The sequence below is a fragment of the Lissotriton helveticus genome, chromosome 6 (assembly GCF_964261635.1).
Source record: "Lissotriton helveticus chromosome 6, aLisHel1.1, whole genome shotgun sequence".
Classification (NCBI taxonomy): domain Eukaryota; kingdom Metazoa; phylum Chordata; class Amphibia; order Caudata; family Salamandridae; genus Lissotriton; species Lissotriton helveticus.
In genome coordinates, this window is record NC_136067.1 from 1,717,087,921 (window position 1) to 1,717,108,999 (window position 21,079).

The window sequence follows — 21,079 nt, forward strand, 5'->3', positions numbered from 1 at the left end:
ACAAAATAGGTACCTCGTGAATTATATCTTCCCTGTTACTGATGAACCAAGAGTTCTAGGATGCTCAGTGATTATACAAAAACATATCCAAACCCCTGGCCCTGCTCTGGGCACATACCTTGCAGATTTGGGTGAATGGTTGACATAATTCCAAATGGTCCTTGCTTAGCCGGGAAGGGAACCCTCCAGAAATTACTGAGGATTGGTGCCTAGTCCAATACATATAAGCTACATATGCCTAACAGTGCGTAGAAAAACAGGTTGCAGCAAAGAATGTGGGCCCTTATTTGGGCACTCAGGGAAACCCTCTGTAAGAAAGAAGTAAAGAGTAACAAGGTGTCTGCTCCCAGGTTGTAAACACACCGCATACAGCAGAAGATTGAAACGAAGAAGAGGAACAAGGATGGTAATGGGATGCAATGACAATCCATAATTCCAATAACAGTGCCAATAAAAGGAAATAGAATAAATATAAAACCACAGTAGCTCCATTGTCAAAACTGTTTACCATCTTGATTGTGCCAAACTGCTATAAATTGTAATCCCACCATCGCATACAAAAGATAACATTTCATATAATATTTTGTTAACATTGATAAACTTTTACGACGATGTATAAATAACTAGCAGAATGTTTTTTATGATATGAAGGAAAGTTTATTCTAATAAAACTCAACACTGCAATGTAGCATTTGGATGTTTCAGAGAAAACAACACGTTTTTAAAGGAGAAGCATACAATAGCATATAAAAAGATTTTACTGTCTAAACTCTTTATAAACCTGCTCTCAAGTCCAGATCTCCGGCTCACTACTTTTACTGTTCAATACAGTCCTGTGCTGTTGCAGTGACAGTGATTAGTCTGTAATGCTATGTGTTCTGTATTGGGTGACTTTGAAAATTAGCTTTTGAAATTAGCTTCTATAGTTTTCCAGGGACTACTGAAACTAGCGGGATTCAAGAGAAAGACATACACAGTGCCACAAAATATGCGTTCTTTGTTACCTAAGATTTTGTTATGACTCCAGGTGTGTCTTTCTCGTCTTCTGTTTCAGCGGGCACAATTACCTTTTAGAGAAGGCCATGTGTGCAATTAATATTCTGTGAACTAATAACCCAAAAGTAACTTTAGAATTGAATGCAAATGTTTTCATTCACTTCATTTTCCATCTCACTTCTACATAAACCTGCAGTTAAGGAGTTAATAACTCAATTCAATGAAGATGTATGGCCTAAGCTAAATAAAGCACCTTTCAAAGCATTGCAAACTTCGTAGTGGCTTTTAATTTTAAAATAACGTGGTCGAAATTCATGCAGGTCTTTTAGAAACCTCCTCCCCCAAAACATTTCTCACTTATCACAGTAGAATTACTTCTGTTTATTTAGGGAAATTTTTCCGCTAAGATTCTTAAAACAAGTGGCCCTGGGATGTGTGATAATTATTGCACCTGTTAAAATCCGATACCCCGGGGAACGGAGTTTAATAGATGTGGTAATTACCACCTAGTACACGTTTAGCCCTTCACAACGGGGCATCTATATTTACCTGGGATCTTCTCCCACTATATTTTGGTAGTTGAGACCTACTAACATTTGCCTGTGGAAAATTGGAGGGAGGTGGAAATTACTGCAAAATGTGTAATTCCGATCTCTGTGCAAACAGTAACTAGCACAGGGACTAGTAAACAATAAGTCACTTTCAATGAGAGCATCAGCCTTTTTTTGCCTGAATTTATGTATTTGGGAAAGGCTTTATGTATTTTTGGCAAAACTTTGCAAACTCTAAAACTTTGCTGGGGAAATTTAAATGGCGTTCACCTTAGCACAAGGGAGATTTGGGCACCTAGCAGTGTTGCAAACTAAAACAAAAACTACTGGAGTCATCAAGATTGTAACACACGTGTCAAGGTCCATCAGAGGATACAATTGTACATGCATTACATCCAATATTTGCTACCCACTGAAATACTATTTTTTTAATAAGGGTACAACAAGCAGGAACACTATAAATGCTCAAATATTAAACATGCATTCAAACCAGAAAATACCACTTTTCTCAAACCATCGGAATATATATAGAAAAAATTCCTATCCATGATCTAACATTATAGTCGATTAAGACCCTCCTTGTTTTTTCTTGCTTGTTTTCTCAATCGTTGTTTCTACTATCACTGCTGTTTCTTCATAGGTTTCAATTCGGTCGTTTGAAAACTGTTCAATAGATTCGAGCACCTCAACTTTTTCGTAGCTCATTGAGCCTGGCGTGCTACTATCTCTGCACGGCATTCCCAATATTCCATCCTCCCTACCAGTATATTTGCCCCTTCTATTTCCCAGTGAGTCGTGATGTTCATCACTTGCACCAGGATGAGAAGATGGCTCTGGTCTTGTGACGTCTGATGGCTTTTTAGGCTCATCATTCTTATTTTCTGACTTATCACTCTGTTCACCTTCTCTGTCCTTTTCACCCCCGCTGGTATTTCTCTGATCTTCAGGATCAGTTTCCTTTTCATCATCTGAGCTAGTCTCATCGTCATCATGGTCTGCTGGCTCAGGAGGTTTAGGTACATCTGGAATTGGCAGAACATCATTACCATTGGAAGATGGTCCATCACTAATGACCACAGTGGTCCCACCTCCTGCTTGACGGGAAGAGGAGTAGAAGCAGGGGTCCAGGTAGCTTCCCTCACCTGTCACCAGCACATAACGCCCTTTAGTATAATATTCATTAGAAGGTTCAGGCTTCTTGTGGCCTCTCATTCTATCGCGTACCATGCTGCATAAATGATTGAATGCCTTGCTAATCTGAGCACCATCTGGAACATCTTCAGGCAGGGTGCCTTCACATTGTTGTATTATTTCATCTTGCTCTGTTTGGATCTGTGAATGACTTTGATGTGAAGGTTCTTTTAGCTGCCCTTCAAGCTCTCCTACAGATTTGCAGTAAACTTGGCCTTCTTTGTCAGTCTCCATCATGTCTATGGGTGTATGGTCTTTCTTTCTGAAAGCCTTTCTAGGAAGGCCCTTTTGGCGTGGTTTAGCTGTTGCAATATCCTGAATAGCCATGGTGATATCTGTAATAATATAAACAATGAAACGAAAACAATTTAATAATTGCAATAAACGAATTCGATATTTGATCTTTTTGCAGTAAACAACTTATTGGATCACTTTGTGAACGTTGCCGGTGTTGTTAAGTATGAAATATTGTGGTAGAATTTCCTGTAGGTTTTCCAGAATCCTCCCCTGCCAACACATTTCCCACTTATCACAGGAGTTGTATTTAGCAAAAAACACTTTTCTGGGGAAATTCTTCGGCTAAGATCCGCCATGTCAAACTGTTTCTGTACTTTTTTATCAGATATTGGTGCCTTAGTAGGACTGTGCTGAACTGGAAAAATAGCATAACATTAAGAAGATAATAAAATAGCTTATATGTTTTTGCACGTTTTTGTGACATTCATCATGAAATGTGAAATAGTATAAGTGTGGCTTAGCTGTGATAGAGTGGATGAAGGGATTCTGAATGTTTAAGGGCAAGACTCTTTGCTACCTTGATATTGAAGGGTATGTATCCATCATCCTAAAGGGGTATGTGAAATTAATTTTACCTGCTTTGTTGGCGAAGTTTTGTATACAAAAATAACATGCAGTTCATGGGCAGGCCCTATATTTGGCATGCCCCTACCACTGGCCTGATCTGCCCTTGGAATGAATGGTAAGAAAAACAAAAGTTACTGGTAAATTTTTGGCCAAAATGCGATATCACGTCTGATAAGCGTTAACTTATTCAGGGGCATATTTTCAAGAATGGCGTTAAAAATTATCGCCGGTTAAAGCGGCAATAATGGACTTGATAATATGCCCTTGAGAATTCCAATAGAAGTCCATGTTCTGGTGTGAACATGGGATTTTATTGGAATTCTCCAGGGCATGTTATCAAGCCCATTATCGACGTCCTAGCAGCAGTTTTCTGCCGCTAAACTGGCGACAATTTTAATGCTGTTCTTGCTAATATGCCCCCCAAGTGTGGCTGTGGACCTGTTCCCAATGGCCACTCCACCTTTATAGCGCGTCCGTTAGGAATGGGTCAAGGACTACACAAGAAAATGAAATGCTACTGGTGAAGAGCTTCCCCTGTGCCCCCGGTCTTACTTTATGTTTTGTTTTGCACGCACCGAGCACTAACTTCACATCAAAACAAAATGAAAGTAGACAACAGTAAGGGTGCAGTCTACTTTCAGTTTTAATTGGTGCGGCGAGGACATGACTCTGTCCCTGAACTACAACTGTGTCAGAGGCAGCGCTGGAAAGGGGACATGCCTCCTTTCCAACAAGGTCTCTCCTTAGTGGATCCCTACTTGGGGATTGCCTAATGCCAGCAACAGATTAAGCCAGGGACCATGCAAAGTCAATATACCCTTCTCATGGTTCCTGGTTTGATCCATTTCTGTTGTTGGCACTAGGCTTCATCACACAAGCGGGGTACTATTTTTTTATCAGAAGTGTTGGAATGCTGGTTGAAATGAATCTAGCAAAGAAAAAATCAGGAGGCCCCCTGAATTGGCTATGTTGGGACCAGGGGAAAGATACTCAAAAAGATCGATGATGTCCCTAGAGCATGTATCTAATGGATTACTACGTTGGTCCAAAAGATACTATGCATCCACCATAGGACTTGCCTGTTTTTTGGGTCAACCTCACAACCACAAAAGTATGAACTTACTCATATCAAAAGGGACTACAATAAGGTATTTAAATCAATGGTATTAGCAATTTGTAAACACAGTACCTAAGCACAATTCTAACAAAACAGTAAGTGTACAAATAAAAAACGTCTGTGGCAAGAGTGTGGTTACAAAGTTAAAACATATATGTTTATTCTGTTTCATACAATTAAATTATTGTGCAATCACAATTACATATAGACATTTTAAAAAATCAATACATATAAAAAAAGATTTGTTAAAAACAAAGATTACACATCCATATGTTAAAATTGTTCAAGAGAACAAATGTCGACGCAGCGTTTCGGTGTTGATAATAGGCACCTTCTTCAGGACTGTTTCTCTATAAAGAGACACACAATTACCAATCAGACAACATTACAATTTAAAGTTTTCTACAAGTACCTAAATTTAACATGTTCTGTCTATCTAAAAACATCTATGGTTCCATTCATTTCTATATGTTCATTGTTATATCAAAAACCATTTAGCTAGTTTACATAACACATTTAGACCTTTACACTTTTCGCCCCTATATTTTCAGTTCATAGTGTGGTTGTATGGGGTTCCCTCCTCTGTCACCTATTCACAGAATCCTATATTCTGTTACTTGGAGAGACACAGTAACATAAAGTTGCTACGTCTCTTACCTTACTTGTCAATTTTCTGGGTTTATTAGGTGACACTTTGCAATATCGCGTCTTCGTCTGAATATGCTCAGTTGAGAGTATACCCGCACCGATACGTCTACGTGGTATAGTGAGTTCAATTTCTAAATAAGATAATCAAGAAAGAAATTATTAACACTATGGGTGACCTTACATCTTGATTCTAGGTACTCTCTAATATAAAAGAACAAATAACAATAGTACCTGTATATTTATAAATTTAAAAAGTACACAGCCATGGAGGAGCCACCGATCTAAGTTCAGGTGCTGTATATCTATGAAAGACATGATGTAAAAATAACTGAATATTCTGTAATACTGTATTCTGTCTTTATTGTTTGCGCAAGAGCTGGTATACACTCACCACCTATTTCCTGTCACTTCGAAAAATCGCTGTAGCCGTGCCCGAAATGCTATTTACCACGGCGTTCTTAAAATCAAGGGTTGTCCTCAGGATTTAAAACGCGATCTGTAGTGTGAGAAATTCATTTTAAAGGTATTGTTATACTTTGCGTTATCATTGTATATAGTGCACAAAGGCTTCATTCTCATATTTATAGCTTACTTATTAATGTATAAATTTAGATAAAATTTACCCTAATAAGTATTGATAGAGCTTAAAGTAGCTCCCATTATTCGTCCTGCACATTGCCATAAAGCTCAGTGTAGTGTCATATCAATCGAAGATAATCATTCCTGTAGTGAACACACCAATTCATTGTGCTCAGTGACTGCCTAAACATTAGTCACCATTTGCCTGCCAAAATAAACGTGTTCCTGCCTGCTCTATAGTGCTACGTTAAGCATTTTCCACAGACGCCGTCACTATTTGTTTATGGATTGCGAGAACAATTATTTAAAACAACCATTCCCAGGGCTTTAATTATTTACTTTGTATCCATTGCCTATCACACTGGCTTCGTATTGACCAGCAACAGTCAGCATTGTTAATGCGTTGCAATCCTATTCTAATTTCACGGCATGTCCCATAATGTAACAAAACAACATTAGAGTCCCTCTTACCAATTAATATGTTGGCGGTCTCCCTGCTCCTCACAGGGCAGCGTCTCTGGGTTTCTGTTTCAGTAAAAGAGAGTGTTCGCTCCATTCTCTATTTAAATAGTAGGACGCACAGGATTGGTCACTCCTTAACCCTCATTTGATTGGTTAATATCGATCACATGGAAAACCTTGATGTTGCAGTTTTTTTTTTTTAAAGTTGTTAAGCAAGTCCTGATCTTCAATAAACTTTACCTCACACACGCTGATTAGCACGTTTGAAACGAACAATCGCAATACTTAAAGCATTGCAATTTGTCCAGATATTCGTAATAGTGTGTGTGCCGGCCGGTTGTCCTGACAATGCACATAAATGGCAATTTTATTACCATATTGTCATATTTAATTCTAAATGCATAAGAGATGCCTACACATAGACAGGATGTAACTTGCTATACCCGATAAAATAAACTTGCTGATAGTATAAAAAGAATGAAAAATCACCAAAATATATGCATTACAATTAATCCAAATATGTATGATAATCAATGTGGCGGCCGGTTGTCCTGGCACTGCACACAAATGGTAGTTTTATTACCATATTATCGTCTTTAACTGTACATGCATATATAAAACAAGAGATTTTCCATATCATATGTTTACCTATAAATGGACAGGGTGCAGCTCACTATTGCTTGTTAGTTAAACTTGCTGATGGTATTAAATTCAGTTATACAAAGACCATCTTTATTATGTATTAAGCAAGTGACTGGTCTTGAAATTCTGATCTTATTTTGTTCTTCAGAATATGTACACAAAGTACAGCTTTGCTTCTGTTCTCCTGCACAAGACTTATCTAACTAGAGATACTGCAATGGGGACAGATATCAGTCCACTATTCGTTCCCAATCTTCCCTGCTGTTAAGACCATTTCTAACACTGTTGAATCTTGACATATAATACTGTTCGCGTTTTTTCCTCTTTTGGATAAGGTCTCCACCACGGGCAGTAATCATCACAGTCTCTAGACAGCACCATTTAAAGTAACTGATTGTGTGATTAGCTGCCTTCCAATGGTCTGTCAGTGGTGCTCCTTTTTTACAATTTCTGATTGCTGATTTGTGCTCGTTCATGTGAATACGCACTTCACGAGATGTCTCGCCTATATAGATAAGATCACATGGGCACCTAATTAAATAGCTCACATTTTTGCTGCAGCAGTTCATGAAGTTTTTTACCTTAATTTCTACAGTCTTATTTTTGATAGATTTTCCTACAATAATATCCTTACAATTGCTACAGCCTGAGCATGGAAAAGTGCCTGTTGGTAAGGGTGCTCCATCAATGCAAGGCTGGATTGAGGTTCTGGTCTCTCTATGTGTATGTACTAAGGTGTTACGAATAGGGCGATTTCTCCTGAATGAGAACATTGGCTTCCGTAAATTATTCTGTTTTCTATCTGTTACCAAATGCCAGTTCCTATTGATGATGTTTTTGATGATTGAGAGACCAGAACCTCAATCCAGCCTTGCATTGATGGAGCACCCTTACCAACGGGCACTTTTCCATGCTCAGGCTGTAGCAATTGTAAGGATATTATACTCTTTTACTGAAACAGAAACCCAGAGATGCTGCCCTGTGAGGAGCAGGGAGACCGCCAACATATTAATTGGTAAGAGGGACTCTTATGTTGTTTTGTTACATTATGGGACATGCCGTGAAATTAGAATAGGATTGCAACGCATTAACAATGCTGACTGTTGCTGGTCAATACGAAGCCAGTGTGATAGGCAATGGATACAAAGTAAATAATTAAAGCCCTGGGAATGGTTGTTTTAAATAATTGTTCTCGCAATCCATAAACAAATAGTGACGGCGTCTGTGGAAAATGCTTAACGTAGCACTATAGAGCAGGCAGGAACACGTTTATTTTGGCAGGCAAATGGTGACTAATGTTTAGGCAGTCACTGAGCACAATGGGTGTTCACTACAGGAATGATTATCTTCGATTTATATGACACTACACTGAGCTTTATGGCAATGTGTAGGACGAATAATGGGAGCTACTTTAAGCTCTATCAATACTTATTAGGGTAAATTTTATCTAAATTTATACATTAATAAGTAGGCTATAAATATGAGAATGAAGCCTTTGTGCACTTTATACAATGATAACGCAAAGTATAACAATACCTTTAAAATGAATTTCTCACACTACAGATCGCGTTTTAAATCCCGAGGACAACCCTTGATTTTAAGAACGCCGTGGTAAATAGCATTTCGGGCACGGCTACAGCGATTTTTCGAAGTGACAGGAAATAGGTGGTGAGTGTATACCAGCTGTTGCGCAAACAATAAAGATAGAATACAGTATTACAGAATATTCAGTTATTTTTACATCATGTCTTTCATAGATATACAGCACCTGAACTTCGGTGGCTCCTCCATGGCGGTGTACTTTTTAAATTTATAAATATACAGGTACTGTTGTTATTTGTTCTTTTATATTAGAGAGTACCTAGAATCAAGATGTAAGGTCACCCATAGTGTTAATGATTTCTTTCTTGATTATCTTATTTAGAAATTGAACTCACTATACCACGTAGACGTATCGGTGCGGGTATACTCTCAACTGAGCATATTCAGACGAAGACGCGATATTGCAAAGTGTCACCTAATAAACCCAGAAAATTGACAATTAAGGTAAGAGACGTAGCAACTTTATGTTACGGTGTCTCTCCAAGTAACAGAATATAGGATTCTGTGAATAGGTGACAGAGGAGGGAGCCACATACAACCACACTATGAACTGAAAATATAGGGGCGAAAAGTGTAAAGGTCTAAATGTGTTATGTAAACTAGCTAAATGGTTTTTGATATAACAATGAACATATAGAAATGAATGGAACCATAGATGTTTTTAGATAGACAGAATATGTTAAGTTTAGGTACTTGTAGAGAACTTTAAATTGTAATGTTGTCTGATTGGTAATTGTGTGTCTCTTTATAGAGAAACAGTCCTGAAGAAGGTGCCTATTATCAACACCGAAACGCTGCGTCGACATTTGTTCTCTTGAACAATTTTCACATATGGATGTGTAATCTTTGTTTTTAACAAATCTGTTTTTATAAGTATTGATTTTTTTAAATGTCTATATGTAATTGTTATTGCACAATAATTTAATCGTATGAAACAGAATAAACATATATGTTTTAACTTTGCAACCACACTCTTGCCACAGACATTTTTTATTCGTACACTTACTGTTTTGTTAGAATTGTGTTTATGTATTGTGTTTACAAATTGCTAATACCATTGATTTAAATACCTTATTGTAGTCCCTTTTGATATTAGTAAGTTCATACTTTTGTGGTTGTGAGATTGACCCAAAAAACAGGCAAGTCCTATGGTGGATGCATAGTATCTTTTGGACCAAAGTAGTAATCCATTAGATACATGCTCTAGGGACATCATAGATCTTTTTTAAATGATCTAGAACATCCCTGCAGATGCTGTAACTTTTTGCACAGAAATGTGAGGAAAGTGTGTGATTTGAGCATTAGTTTATGGCTTGTAGGGTACTGTGGATAAGAAAACATTGTGGAATCCACACATGACCTCTCCTTGGTGACTAGTTCTAAAAAATGTCTGGCTTTCGTAGGTTTCTTTGGGTCCAGGAACAAATACTGTAACTAGCCCCAGTGTGATGAGCTGGTTTGAGTCTTTATAGCAGGGCTGCTTTTGGTTTCCCAAGTTCGGCCCTGTCACGCTTTTGACCTGTGCTTCACCGTGGTCAAGTTTGTGGTAGCCAGCTGCATTTAATGAGATAAACTGTCCTTCGTTTATCTGCAAACAAGGGTGAGAGCATGGGCAGCTCCTGTTGTGAAAGGGGATTTGTATCTGACAGCAGGTCCTGCAGCCCACACGTGCCCTCTTCGAGGGACGAGAGAAAGATGGGGTGAGAAGACATAAAACATAATGGAAACAGTCTCAGGGAGCCAAGGATCTCTACACAGAGTGCAAATGCACCTGTTACCTTAAACGAGGCAAACAGCCAAACTGTAACTGAAATTATGGGAAATTGGGCGAGCTTGAGCTGTCCAGGGGGATAGCAAGTCTTCATTCTGGCAGCAAACCACTTACAGGAACAAGCAGAGCATGGGAAGAGAATATACAGAGGCACATCAGGAAGTCTCAGTCGCCAAAAGTTACACATGAGCAGTTCAGAGTATGTACTTGTGCTGAGCATGACCTCCAGGAACGTGAGAGGCATTGAGAGGCATTGTAAAGAATGATGACAGCCTAAGGGCCCAATTTAGAATTTGGTGGAAGGATAGTATGTTACAAATGTGACAGATCACGCATCTACCTTATTAAAAGTGCATTCGGATATAATAAACTTGTAATAAGTTAGAAAACATATCCTGTACATTATTGACGGAGAACCTATCAGCCAAACTGTAAATCAGGCCCTACGTTTTGAAAAGTATTTTGATGCATGTTACGTCAAAGAGACATAGGCTGATGTAGATATGCATACATATTTGGTTAAATCTTAACCGCATCGTTGCGGCGCATTTTCCCACTGTGCGCTGAAGATTTTAAAATACCGCGGTTCATGAGGAGCTCTGCTCGTCATGAGCGTACGAGAGGCGTCGATGTGGTTAAAAGACTGATGGGTCTGTGCTCCATGAAAGCAGGGGCCTAGATATTTTAAATATATTGCAACAGCTGAATAAATCAAGCAACGCCGGATTTCTCCCATGTGGAATAATGGAGCATTTTTTAGCATAATTTAAACATCAATTGGGCGGTAATCATGAGGCTCTCAAAGGTCGCTAATACAAGACTCTAAATCATGCATGATTTCATAGGCAAGCCTTACCATGTCTAGGATTGTTAAGGGTCTAATTATCACTCAATAAATCAATCAGTAGATTTGTTCAGCGCTTCTTTTCACCCCTGAGGGTATCCAGGTGCTGGCAGGGTCCAGTTGTTTAACTGAATAGCTAGGTCTTAAGTGGCTTTCGGAACTCTGGAAGCGATGGAGAGGTCTGTAGATGAAAGGGTAGCTCATTCCATTTCTTTCTTTGCTAGGTAGAAGGTGTGACCTCTGTATCTACTAAGTTAGATGCAGGGGTGAAGGTTAGAGAAAGGGCCACAGAGGTGTCTAGTGGGCGATGGAAGTAAAGGTGGTGTTCCAGTAGGCGGGTCTGCAGTATTGGTGGGCATTGTATGCATGTGTAAGGAGCTTGAATCTGCATCTTTTCTGAACAGGAAGCCAGCGGAGCTCCCTGAGGATGGGGGTGCTGTGGGTTTGTCTAGGGATTGAGCTGTGATTCCTGCTTAGAGAGTGTTGCCATAGTGCAGTCAGCTGGATTTGAGGGCCTGGGTGATGATGCATCTTGAACTTTGGGGTAGCCATATGAATATATTAAGAAGGATGCAGAGGATCAGGAAGTAGAAGGAGGACCTGAGTTGTCAGGTTAGTGTGTTGTCCAGAAAAACGCCAAGGTTCCTAGCATGGTCAGTGGGGTAAGGAGTGGGTCTTAGTTCTGAGCGCACCAGCTTGCATCCCATGGCAAGCTTTTGTTTCCAAAGATCAGTACCTCTGTCTTGTCCATGGTGAGCTTCAGGCAGTTGTCCTTCATGCAGGTGGTGATGTCGGTCATGCAGTCACGAAAGTTGGTCTTGGTGGTGTTTTCAGAGTGGTAGAGATGAGTTGTATGTCTTTGGCATAGGATATGAAGTTGAGTTCATGAGTTTTGGCGGTGCTGGCCAGGGGTGTCATTTAAGTGTTCAAGAGGGTGGGGTGAGCGAGGATGCTTGGGGTACTCCACAGATTTCCAAAATCCGACAACCACCATAAACCCTAAAAATACCCTTTCTACCCAAAATCTCACACCCATCCTAAACCCCAAAAATACCCTTTCCAAACAAAAATCACACCCACCCTAAACGCTTAAATGTCCCTTTTTTTATGTTCAAAAAGTTTTTATTGGTTGTTTCAGCAGTAACAACAGTGATTAGATCCAGTAGTACAGTTATGTTCAGAAGTGCACGGTTTAAAATTTTTACCCAAAAATCCACACCCACCCTGAACAATTAAAAATACCTTTTCCACCCAAAAACCCATACCTAACCAAGGGCCAGATGTATGACCCTAAATTGCAAGTGCAAACAGGTTTGTGACCCGTTTGCACATGCAAAATGGCCCGGGCCATGTACAATTCCTAAATAGAGAATCACAATTTATTTGCGACTCACTATTTAGGAATTGTGAGTCGCTATTAGGAAGAGGCGTAGAGAAGCAGCCAACTGCTCAAACCCACTATTCTTGGATCACAGGTGCCCTGTGTGGTGGAAGGAGTGCTGCAGTTGAGTCTTGGCACAGGAAATGGGATATAGAAGTTGCAGCACTTTGCACCTGTACCTTTGCTTACAGTGGCTACTGCTGGGGCTTGTAAGGTCAATCCAGTGGCAGAGAAGAATCAGGAGGAACAATCCAGGAGCAAAAGTACTATTTATTTTCAAAACTGATTCAGGAGATGTGACTCCCTCTTGAAAAGAAAATACCTGTCTTTTGCTGATATTAGAGCAATGTCACTCTGAGCCCATTGGAAGAGTTGATGCATCAACACTGGTACAGCAATCATCCAGATTTACCGGTTGGCTTGGGCCAGTCCCTGAGTCGGGCAAGCCTATGCACAAATGAAGTGTCTGCACCTCTCTGCTGGCATCATCTAAGCCTACCTAGTGACGAAAGAGAAGTGCAGCAGGAGCATACTCTATACTGCGCAACGCACCCCATAACTTGCCGTAGCCATGGCTATGGGTGGTAAACTCTGCTACATGAGCGGAGCTCACAGAGAGTTTGCCGAACTCCACGCTTCAAGTGGAGCATGGAGTGGGCAAAACGTAGCGAACTCCACTGGCGGCGCGGAGTTTACTGCCCACCCCTAGCTATTGGCCCCCAGGGACCATCAGCTGCCATGGGGACCTAATCTCCCAACAAGTTGTGTGCTAGGAGGCCCCTTTGCAGAGTAGTTGAGAAAGGGGGTGGAGCCTCTTGCGACTTCCCCAGGGCAGCCTTTATAAAACAAAATGTTTTAATTAGGGGAGGGGAGCCGCATGGCCCCCTTGCCCTGGTAGATGTTTGCCCTGCAAACCTCATTCCCAGGGCCCCAGCCTTTTTGCAATAGGTGAGGGGGGTCACACGTTCACACTCCCTGGGCCGATATCTGCTGAGGGGACGCATCACCCGGGGTCCGCCTTTTTAAAAATGTGCTTTCATTATTGGAGGGGGCTGCGTGTCCCCACAACCCCATTCTGATTTCAGCCCCAGGGACCCCATCCTCTGGGGCCCGGCCATTATACTAAGTGGGGCTAGGCCACACAGCCACCCTCCCCAGGTCTATTTGGGACCTGTGGACCACATCTTCGAGGGTCCAGCCTCTTCTTTCTAAATGCCCCTAGGGCATCCAGTGACCTGTGTTGTGGTACGTGGGTGGAGCCTCAAGGCCCCCGTAGTCCCTGCGAGTTCCCCACCCCCTGGAGGAGCTGGCATTACTTTGACAGACAGGGGGCTGCTGAAAGGCAGCACCCTGTTGGTCAGAGCAATATTTTCTTCTGTTTCTCTGCACACAGATTTGCATGCAGAGAAACAGATGAAAACTATCCTTTCTGCAAGCCGAAGCTGTTTGACTGCTCTTGCTTGCAGAAAGTGGAGTTATGTTTGCTTTTGCTTGGTGGGAGCTATCAGCTTCCACCAAGCAAAAGCAAACAGCTGCTTCCCAGGGGTGGGCACCTTGGTAGGTAGTAGGAGCCAGCCCTGGGGGGTGCCGGTCCCCAGGTCCAAAAATTGCTCCACTAGGGGAGCCATATGGCCCCCCTACATTAATGTATTTTAGTCCTGGGGAGGAGGCCATCCCCAGGGCTGCAGGTGAGGGCTGGTGGGCCCCCTCATATTCATTTTAAGTTTAGCCCCGGGGAGGTGCAGGGCTGCAGGGGTGCCGTGCGGGCCCCCATCATTATTTTAGTGTGATCACATGTGAGGTCACATATATATATATTACCCACTGGCCGTCGCCAGTAGGTAGTTATAGTTAGGACCTAGGTAGTAGTTTCCATAGGAAAAGCTTTTTTTGACTTGCTTATATCCTTGATGCCGTTTGACAAATCTTCACAAAATTTTCCAAAGTAAGTGCTTCTGCAATTCTAGCTGTAAAGGGAAAGTTCCAGGGCAATCCGTCAAGCGGGGGGAGGTGAGAAAAAGAGGAGGTGAAAATGAATGAATGCATGGGCGAACACAGCCCTACTTGAATGAGGCCCTGACACCACAAGCCAGAACTAAAATCCTCTCTATGAGACTGTGTACTCTAGGAATCACTGAATTTAACCCATATGGGTTCGCAATGGGGAAAATACAAGCTGCAGAATCCTGGCTTCACATTTTATGCTGCTGCCCCTCTCTTACGAACGAATGTCACCGACTTCTTTGCCCACTCTGCATCATCAAGGCAATCAAGACATGCCGCAAAGCATCAGCCTTGTGCTTTTCTAGAATAACCACATTAACCTTGGCGAGTCTTGGGAAATTCATTCATCTGATTAGAATGGCTTTAAAGGCAGCAAACGCTCACAAACAAACCAGGGCCACCAGCGAGGTACACATTGTATACATAATCGAGTGCACAAGTGCTTTTCAATAAAATACAATGTTGCACAATACATTGCCTTTAGGTATGATAATATAGCATGATGTACCGCTCTTAAGTCGTTTTTTTAAGAAACCGTGGACAATTTTACAATCCTGGACAGACTTGGATAGTTTGTTTAAAACTTTACATGATTATGTATACAATTTTTAAAGTATGTTCGTTTACTTTTAGATTATCTGTTAAAGATGATTTTGTCCTGATGAAGACACGCCAGTGTCGAAACGCGTAGAGAAGAAATCGTCTTGTTCCCCCACATTTATTGGGTTACCAACAATACTGCTGATTTATCTGTATTCAACGAATGTCTAAAAATGTTTTAATTCTATGTATTTTTATGAAAGTATAATACATAATAATTTCATCAATTTTTTACAAATTTATTAAATCAAATATTCTTGTCATTTCAAGTGCTTAGATGGTTTCATTTGCTCTTATTGCCTTTCTTTCGGTTTGCCTGGGTATGTTATTTTACATAAACTATATTGAAAACACACATCAATATCCTTGAATATTAGACATAAACACATTCAGAATTTGAATAAGTGTGCCTGTACACTGTCAGTGACCTAACCAAAGAGTTGAAACTGGACCATAAATTCTAAGTTGTTCCGAACAGGGGGCCCCAAAATATGTTTGGCCCAGGACCCGCAAAATCCTTAAGATGTCCCTGGGGTGCCGGACTGTAAACATTTGAACAACCAGACATTCTTTAACAATTCAAAGTATCTAATTTTTCCCAAGTGTTCATGTTGAGACGTTTAAAGTTACAACTGTTGCTGGAGATGAGTGATATTATTGTGGTGGAAGCAGGGAGAACCCGCAAATTAGCAGCACTCCTCCTCAAGCCATCTCTGAATTAATTGCAACATGATGATTCCTCTGCATTGTTCTTTGCCGCTACATGTGGAAATGTGGATCATTATACGAACATTTAAATAAATAAGCCCAGTTTCCCGTGTGTGCATGTGTCTACATGCAAGCAAATGTATATAAAAACAGATTGCTGCTGTGTTTGCACTTATGTAAGAAAATGCAATTACGCGTGAAGGCAAGCCCAGTTCCTGGTGCATGCGCATATGTATGTGCATGCAGACAAATGTGTATAACTAAGCCTGCTTGACTCTGTATGCCCACATGTATGTGCATTATGGCACATGTATATAAACACTCCCTCTTACCCTCTTACTGCTTTGTACACTTATGCATGCTTATGCAAGCACATGAATAAACAAGCCCTCTTGCCATTGTATAAACAAACCTGTTTGCAACTGTGTGCTCATATATATGTGCATGCAGACATATGTGCATAAGTAAGCCTGGTTGCTGCTATGTGCTCACATATCTGATGAGGCAGACTTGTGTTAAAAGAAGCCCACTTGCTGCTGTGTACGCATACGTGTGTATATGCAGGGCAGATAAACAAGCCCACTTGCCTCAGAGTGTATACACCCATATCTATGTATATGTCCATAAACAAACCTGCTTGAGCTCATTTTTATGTGCATGTAGACATAGGTGAATAAACAAAACTGCTTACCACTTAGTGTGCATATGTATGTACATGTGGACATATGCCTATAAATAATCCTGCTTGCCTCTTTATGCTCATATGTACGTGCATGTAGATGTAAGTGTATAAACACTCCCTCTTACCAATGTGCGTGCACAGGTAAGAATGTGCAAACATGTATAAACATGCCTACTTGTAGCCGCTGCTACTGTGTGTACATATGTGTGCATGTAGACATATGTGTATTAGCAAACCTGCTTACCGCTTTGTGTACATATGTATGTACATGTAGACATAAGTGTAAAAAATGCCCTATTACCTATGTGTGAGCATAGGTATGCATGCACAAACATGTATAAATATGCTTACTTGCCAGAATTGCCAATGTATGTCCATATATGTGCATGGAGACATGTGTGCATAAACGAACCTGCTTGCCGCTTTGTGTACAAATGTCTGTGAATGCAGATCTATGTTTCTTAAAACAAATCTTCTTTAACTGAGTGCTCTTTTCAATGGTTCTGAGTCTGACAGTTGCTAGCGCTGTATCATTGTGTTTGCTTAAAGTAGCTGACTTGAAGGCTGTGTGAGTGCCCCACCAGAGTGAGTCAGCTCATTGATTTTGACTCACTGTCTGTACTTCCCAGTATCATCAGGCATGAGGGTACTCTGCATCATCTCTCCATCACCCAGGGACACTAGGGTAACCTCTACTCTGTCCCTCAAATTATCTGGGACAACCTCCTCCCCCAGCACACTTGCCAACCCCCATGACTACCCACTGGTTGGAGGCTGTGCCCACTCGGACCACTTGGCATCTTCCTTGAAGTGCCCTTCCTGTTGGCACTCAGAGCACTTCAGGGATACCTTCACTGAAGACCTACTGTCAAGGAACCATTTCTTTTTCTAAGTAGGAGGATGGGTGACCTAACCCAAAGAACAATATTGGGCCCTTTAGTCAACTCCTTGCTTTTGTTTTTGTCCCCCCCCTTCTTCTGGTGGGGACCCTGCCCACCCTAGTGGCAATCCCCCCCGATACCTTCCTGTGGACTTGGGTGCTGACTCAGTGGTCTGCCTCCTTAGCAAGCTCCCTGGAGTCATAGAGCTTACTGGCAACACGTTGTTGGAGCAGATCTGGAAAACAAAGACTGAACATGTGCTCTTTTTTAAACAGGTTATAGAGCCCCTGGTAATCCTTTACCTCAATGCTCTTTACCCAACTATCCAGTGCCTTGTAAAAGAAATCTACAAAGCCCAGCTAGGTCTTTTGAGATAGCTTCTGACTGTTCCTGAAATTCTGTCTGTACTTCTATGGGTCAAACCAAAACTTCTGATTATGGTTTCCTCAATGAGGGATACCTCATCCTGTCACCCACCTCTAGGGCCAGTAGAGTGTTGCTTCCCTTACTGGGGATATACCTACACAGACTAGTCCCCCAATCCTCCTCATGGATCTTGTGGATCTATATGGCATATTCATAAGCCTCAACACATCTACCTAAACTGTAAGACATCACCCACCACAAAGTCAGAAGCTAGGCCCTTGGATATGTGGACCCTCTAGTCAGGGGACACTGAAGGATTGCTGCCACCACTGAACTCTACTTGCATAGCCTTTATGTCCAGTTCCTCCAGGCTCCCCTCATGAGCAAAATTCTCAAAAGCAATCCTCTCCTCAGTGGCCAGTTTCTTTTTCCTCAAAAGCCTCTTCCCTTCCTCGGCGTCCATGGCCAGCCTTTTCTCCTCTGCTTCCAGAGCCAGCCTTTTCTCCTCCAAGGCTTTCTCCTTCACCAATTTGAGTTTTCTCTCCTCCTCCTGCCCTCTGGGGACAGGGCTCTTGATGATACACTGATCCCTGCCCTGAGGGGGAACCACTGCTCTTATCAGGATATTGGCCCCGTCCTACAGGCAGTCCCAGATTCTCAGGTGAATTCTTATCCAGCTCCTCATCATCATCCAGTTCCTCATCGTCCCCCTCTGGGGTCACAGGCACTGCATCACAAGCTTCTATCCAGGCCCTTAGTGTCTTTTGAAGCTGCACCTTCGTGGTGAAGCCTTTAGTAGAAAGCTCAAAGCCCTTGCAGAAATCCATGAGCTGGGCCACTGTCTAACATTAAGTTTGGCCTGCTCAAAATCCATTTTTGCAGGTGCAGATGCAGATGTAGGACCTCTAATCAGAGACATAATTTTGATAAAGATTAAAAAATACCAATCAGGGAGAAAAGAAAGAAATGCCAATAAGATCAGACAGAAAAGTCAAAATTGCTCATTATGGAGAATTTAACCGAATTGGTCTTAGGTATCGATTGGTAGTGTACACTAAATTTCTGTGAGGCACATTACAAATACAAGTCATATCCTCACAGCTGATCACCAATGTTAGGAATGGTGTCTCTATTTGGCAGAGGTATAGACCACGTCCAAGTAGGGACCACAATTCTACTCAAGGTAAGTCAGATACATACCCTAAATTAACATGGGCTCACCCTCTAATAGCTTGGCACAGGGCAGTCAGGTGTAACCTAAGAGGCAATGTGTAAAGTATTTGTGCAGCACTTAAAACAGTAAACAGTGAAAACACAACATGAAAATAATCCCCAACAGGTTAGAAAACTAGAGCTAGAATATTGTCAAATATAGGGCTTAAAAACACAAAGCACCAACCTGGGATGTCTGGTCATACTTGATTGGGTCAAATCCAAATGATCAGGTTGAACATGATGGAGCTTAGGTCAGATACAGGAACCAACTTTTTCCTGCTGAAGAAATATCTTGTTGTGCCGTTGACAGGGCCCGATGTGTAGAGCAGAGAAGGCAATGAATTGACGTCAATCCCTTTGGATAAAGGTGATAAGTCGGTCCTGAGCTGCACAAGTCAAGATGCTTCAGCTTCTTTCATTGTAGGCAATGCATCATCATTGTTCTGCGCAGCCAGCGATGCGATGTCCTCAAATCAGGTGATGCGTCAGCACCAAAAGGGATGCATCGCTTCCGACCGGCTCAAAGACAGTGATGCATGGATTTTGTTAGTTGCAGCACAGAAACCCACTTCCAAGGGGCAGGACTGGATTTGCACCACTTGGCAGGGGACGGTATGCGTTGTAAAAACTGCGATGTAAAAGCATGCGTGGTAAATGCATGCGTTGTAATGTCATACATCCCTTGGCAGGGCAAGAATTGCAGTTGGCAGAGTCCACATGATGTAGCAGGGTTGTTGGAAGTCTTTGATGTCCCTGAGACTTCGAGACAGGAGGCAAGTCAGCAAGCCCTCAGAGCCCACTGTGGTTCTGGGATATAGAGTTGCAGTCTCTCTCGCTCCCAGTCATGAAGGGCAGCAGGGCAGACAAAGCAGAGCACCACAGGAGTCCGGTAAGGTCCAGCAGAGACCATCAGAATGACAGTCCTTTCAGCAGCACAGCAGTTGTTCTCGCTGGCAGAGTATCCTCAGGTCCGGAAGTGCACTGAAGTGGTGGTGTCTGAGGTCCAGTACTTATACCCAGTTGTGACTTTGAAGTGGGGGAGACATCAAAGAGAGGCCTTTGAAGTGCACAGGGTCCCTGTGCTTCCTGCCCTGGCTCCAGACTCACTGCAGGTGGGTATACAGCCATTTTGGTAGAGACAGGCACAGCAGTTTCAGCTGTAAGTGTCAGCTTCTCCCTCCCATCCTGCCCAAGATGGCCCGTCAGGATGTGAATGGCCATCAATTACACCTAAGCTCCTTTTGTGTGTGGTTGTCTGGAGGGAATGCATAAATCCCCGCTGTCACTCACCCCAGAAATGTATTCGGACACAGGCAGAAGGCAGAGAATAGTTAAAGCAAGAAAATGCCAACTTTCTAAATGTGCCATTTTCAGACTTGCAACTTAAAATCCAATTTTACCATCAGTTATGATTTCAAATTATGAGTCCAGAGACATCAAACTTGAAAAGTCTTTCTTTCCTCAATTGGAAACTACACTGCAAAGGGTAATAAGGTAATCCCAATGTTAACCTATGGGAGAGCTAGGCCTTACTGTAGGGAAAACCGAATTTATGGCATTTTCACCAGCAGGACTTGTAAAACTTAAAGGTATATGCCCCATCTTTTAAATACACTGCACCTGCCCTTGGGACTGACTAGGTCCTACCTCAGGGGTGTCTTAATGCATTAAGAAGGAATGTTTAGGCCTGGCAAGAGGGTGAACTTGCCAGGTCGACATGACAGTTTAAACCTGCTCACACAGGTCCTGCAGTGGCAGACCTGATACAAGTATAAAGGGCCCAGGGCACATGTTGTGCACTTTACTAGGGAGGTAAATTAAATATGCAAATTGTGGATAAGCCAATTGTACCATGTTTTAAGTAGAGAGCACATGCACTTTAACACTGGTTAGCAGTAGTAAAGTGCCCAGAGTCCTAAAGCCATCAAAACTGAAGGCAGCAAAACAGAAGGCAAAAATTCAGGGGACATCACGC

At 41.8% G+C, this 21,079-nt stretch overlaps 1 protein-coding gene across 1 annotated transcript in view; it reads right to left on the bottom strand.

The window, feature by feature from the left end:
- Nucleotides 1–661: 661 nt before the first annotated feature.
- The window catches only part of BFSP1 (beaded filament structural protein 1), a 245,556-nt gene continuing 225,138 nt past the window's right edge, over nucleotides 662–21,079 (bottom strand). Inside the window, exon 8 of the mRNA XM_078647091.1 lies at nucleotides 662–3,073. Coding sequence (XP_078503217.1) covers nucleotides 2,115–3,073 — 959 coding nt within the window. The 3' untranslated portion in view covers nucleotides 662–2,114. The remainder of the gene's footprint in view (nucleotides 3,074–21,079) is intronic.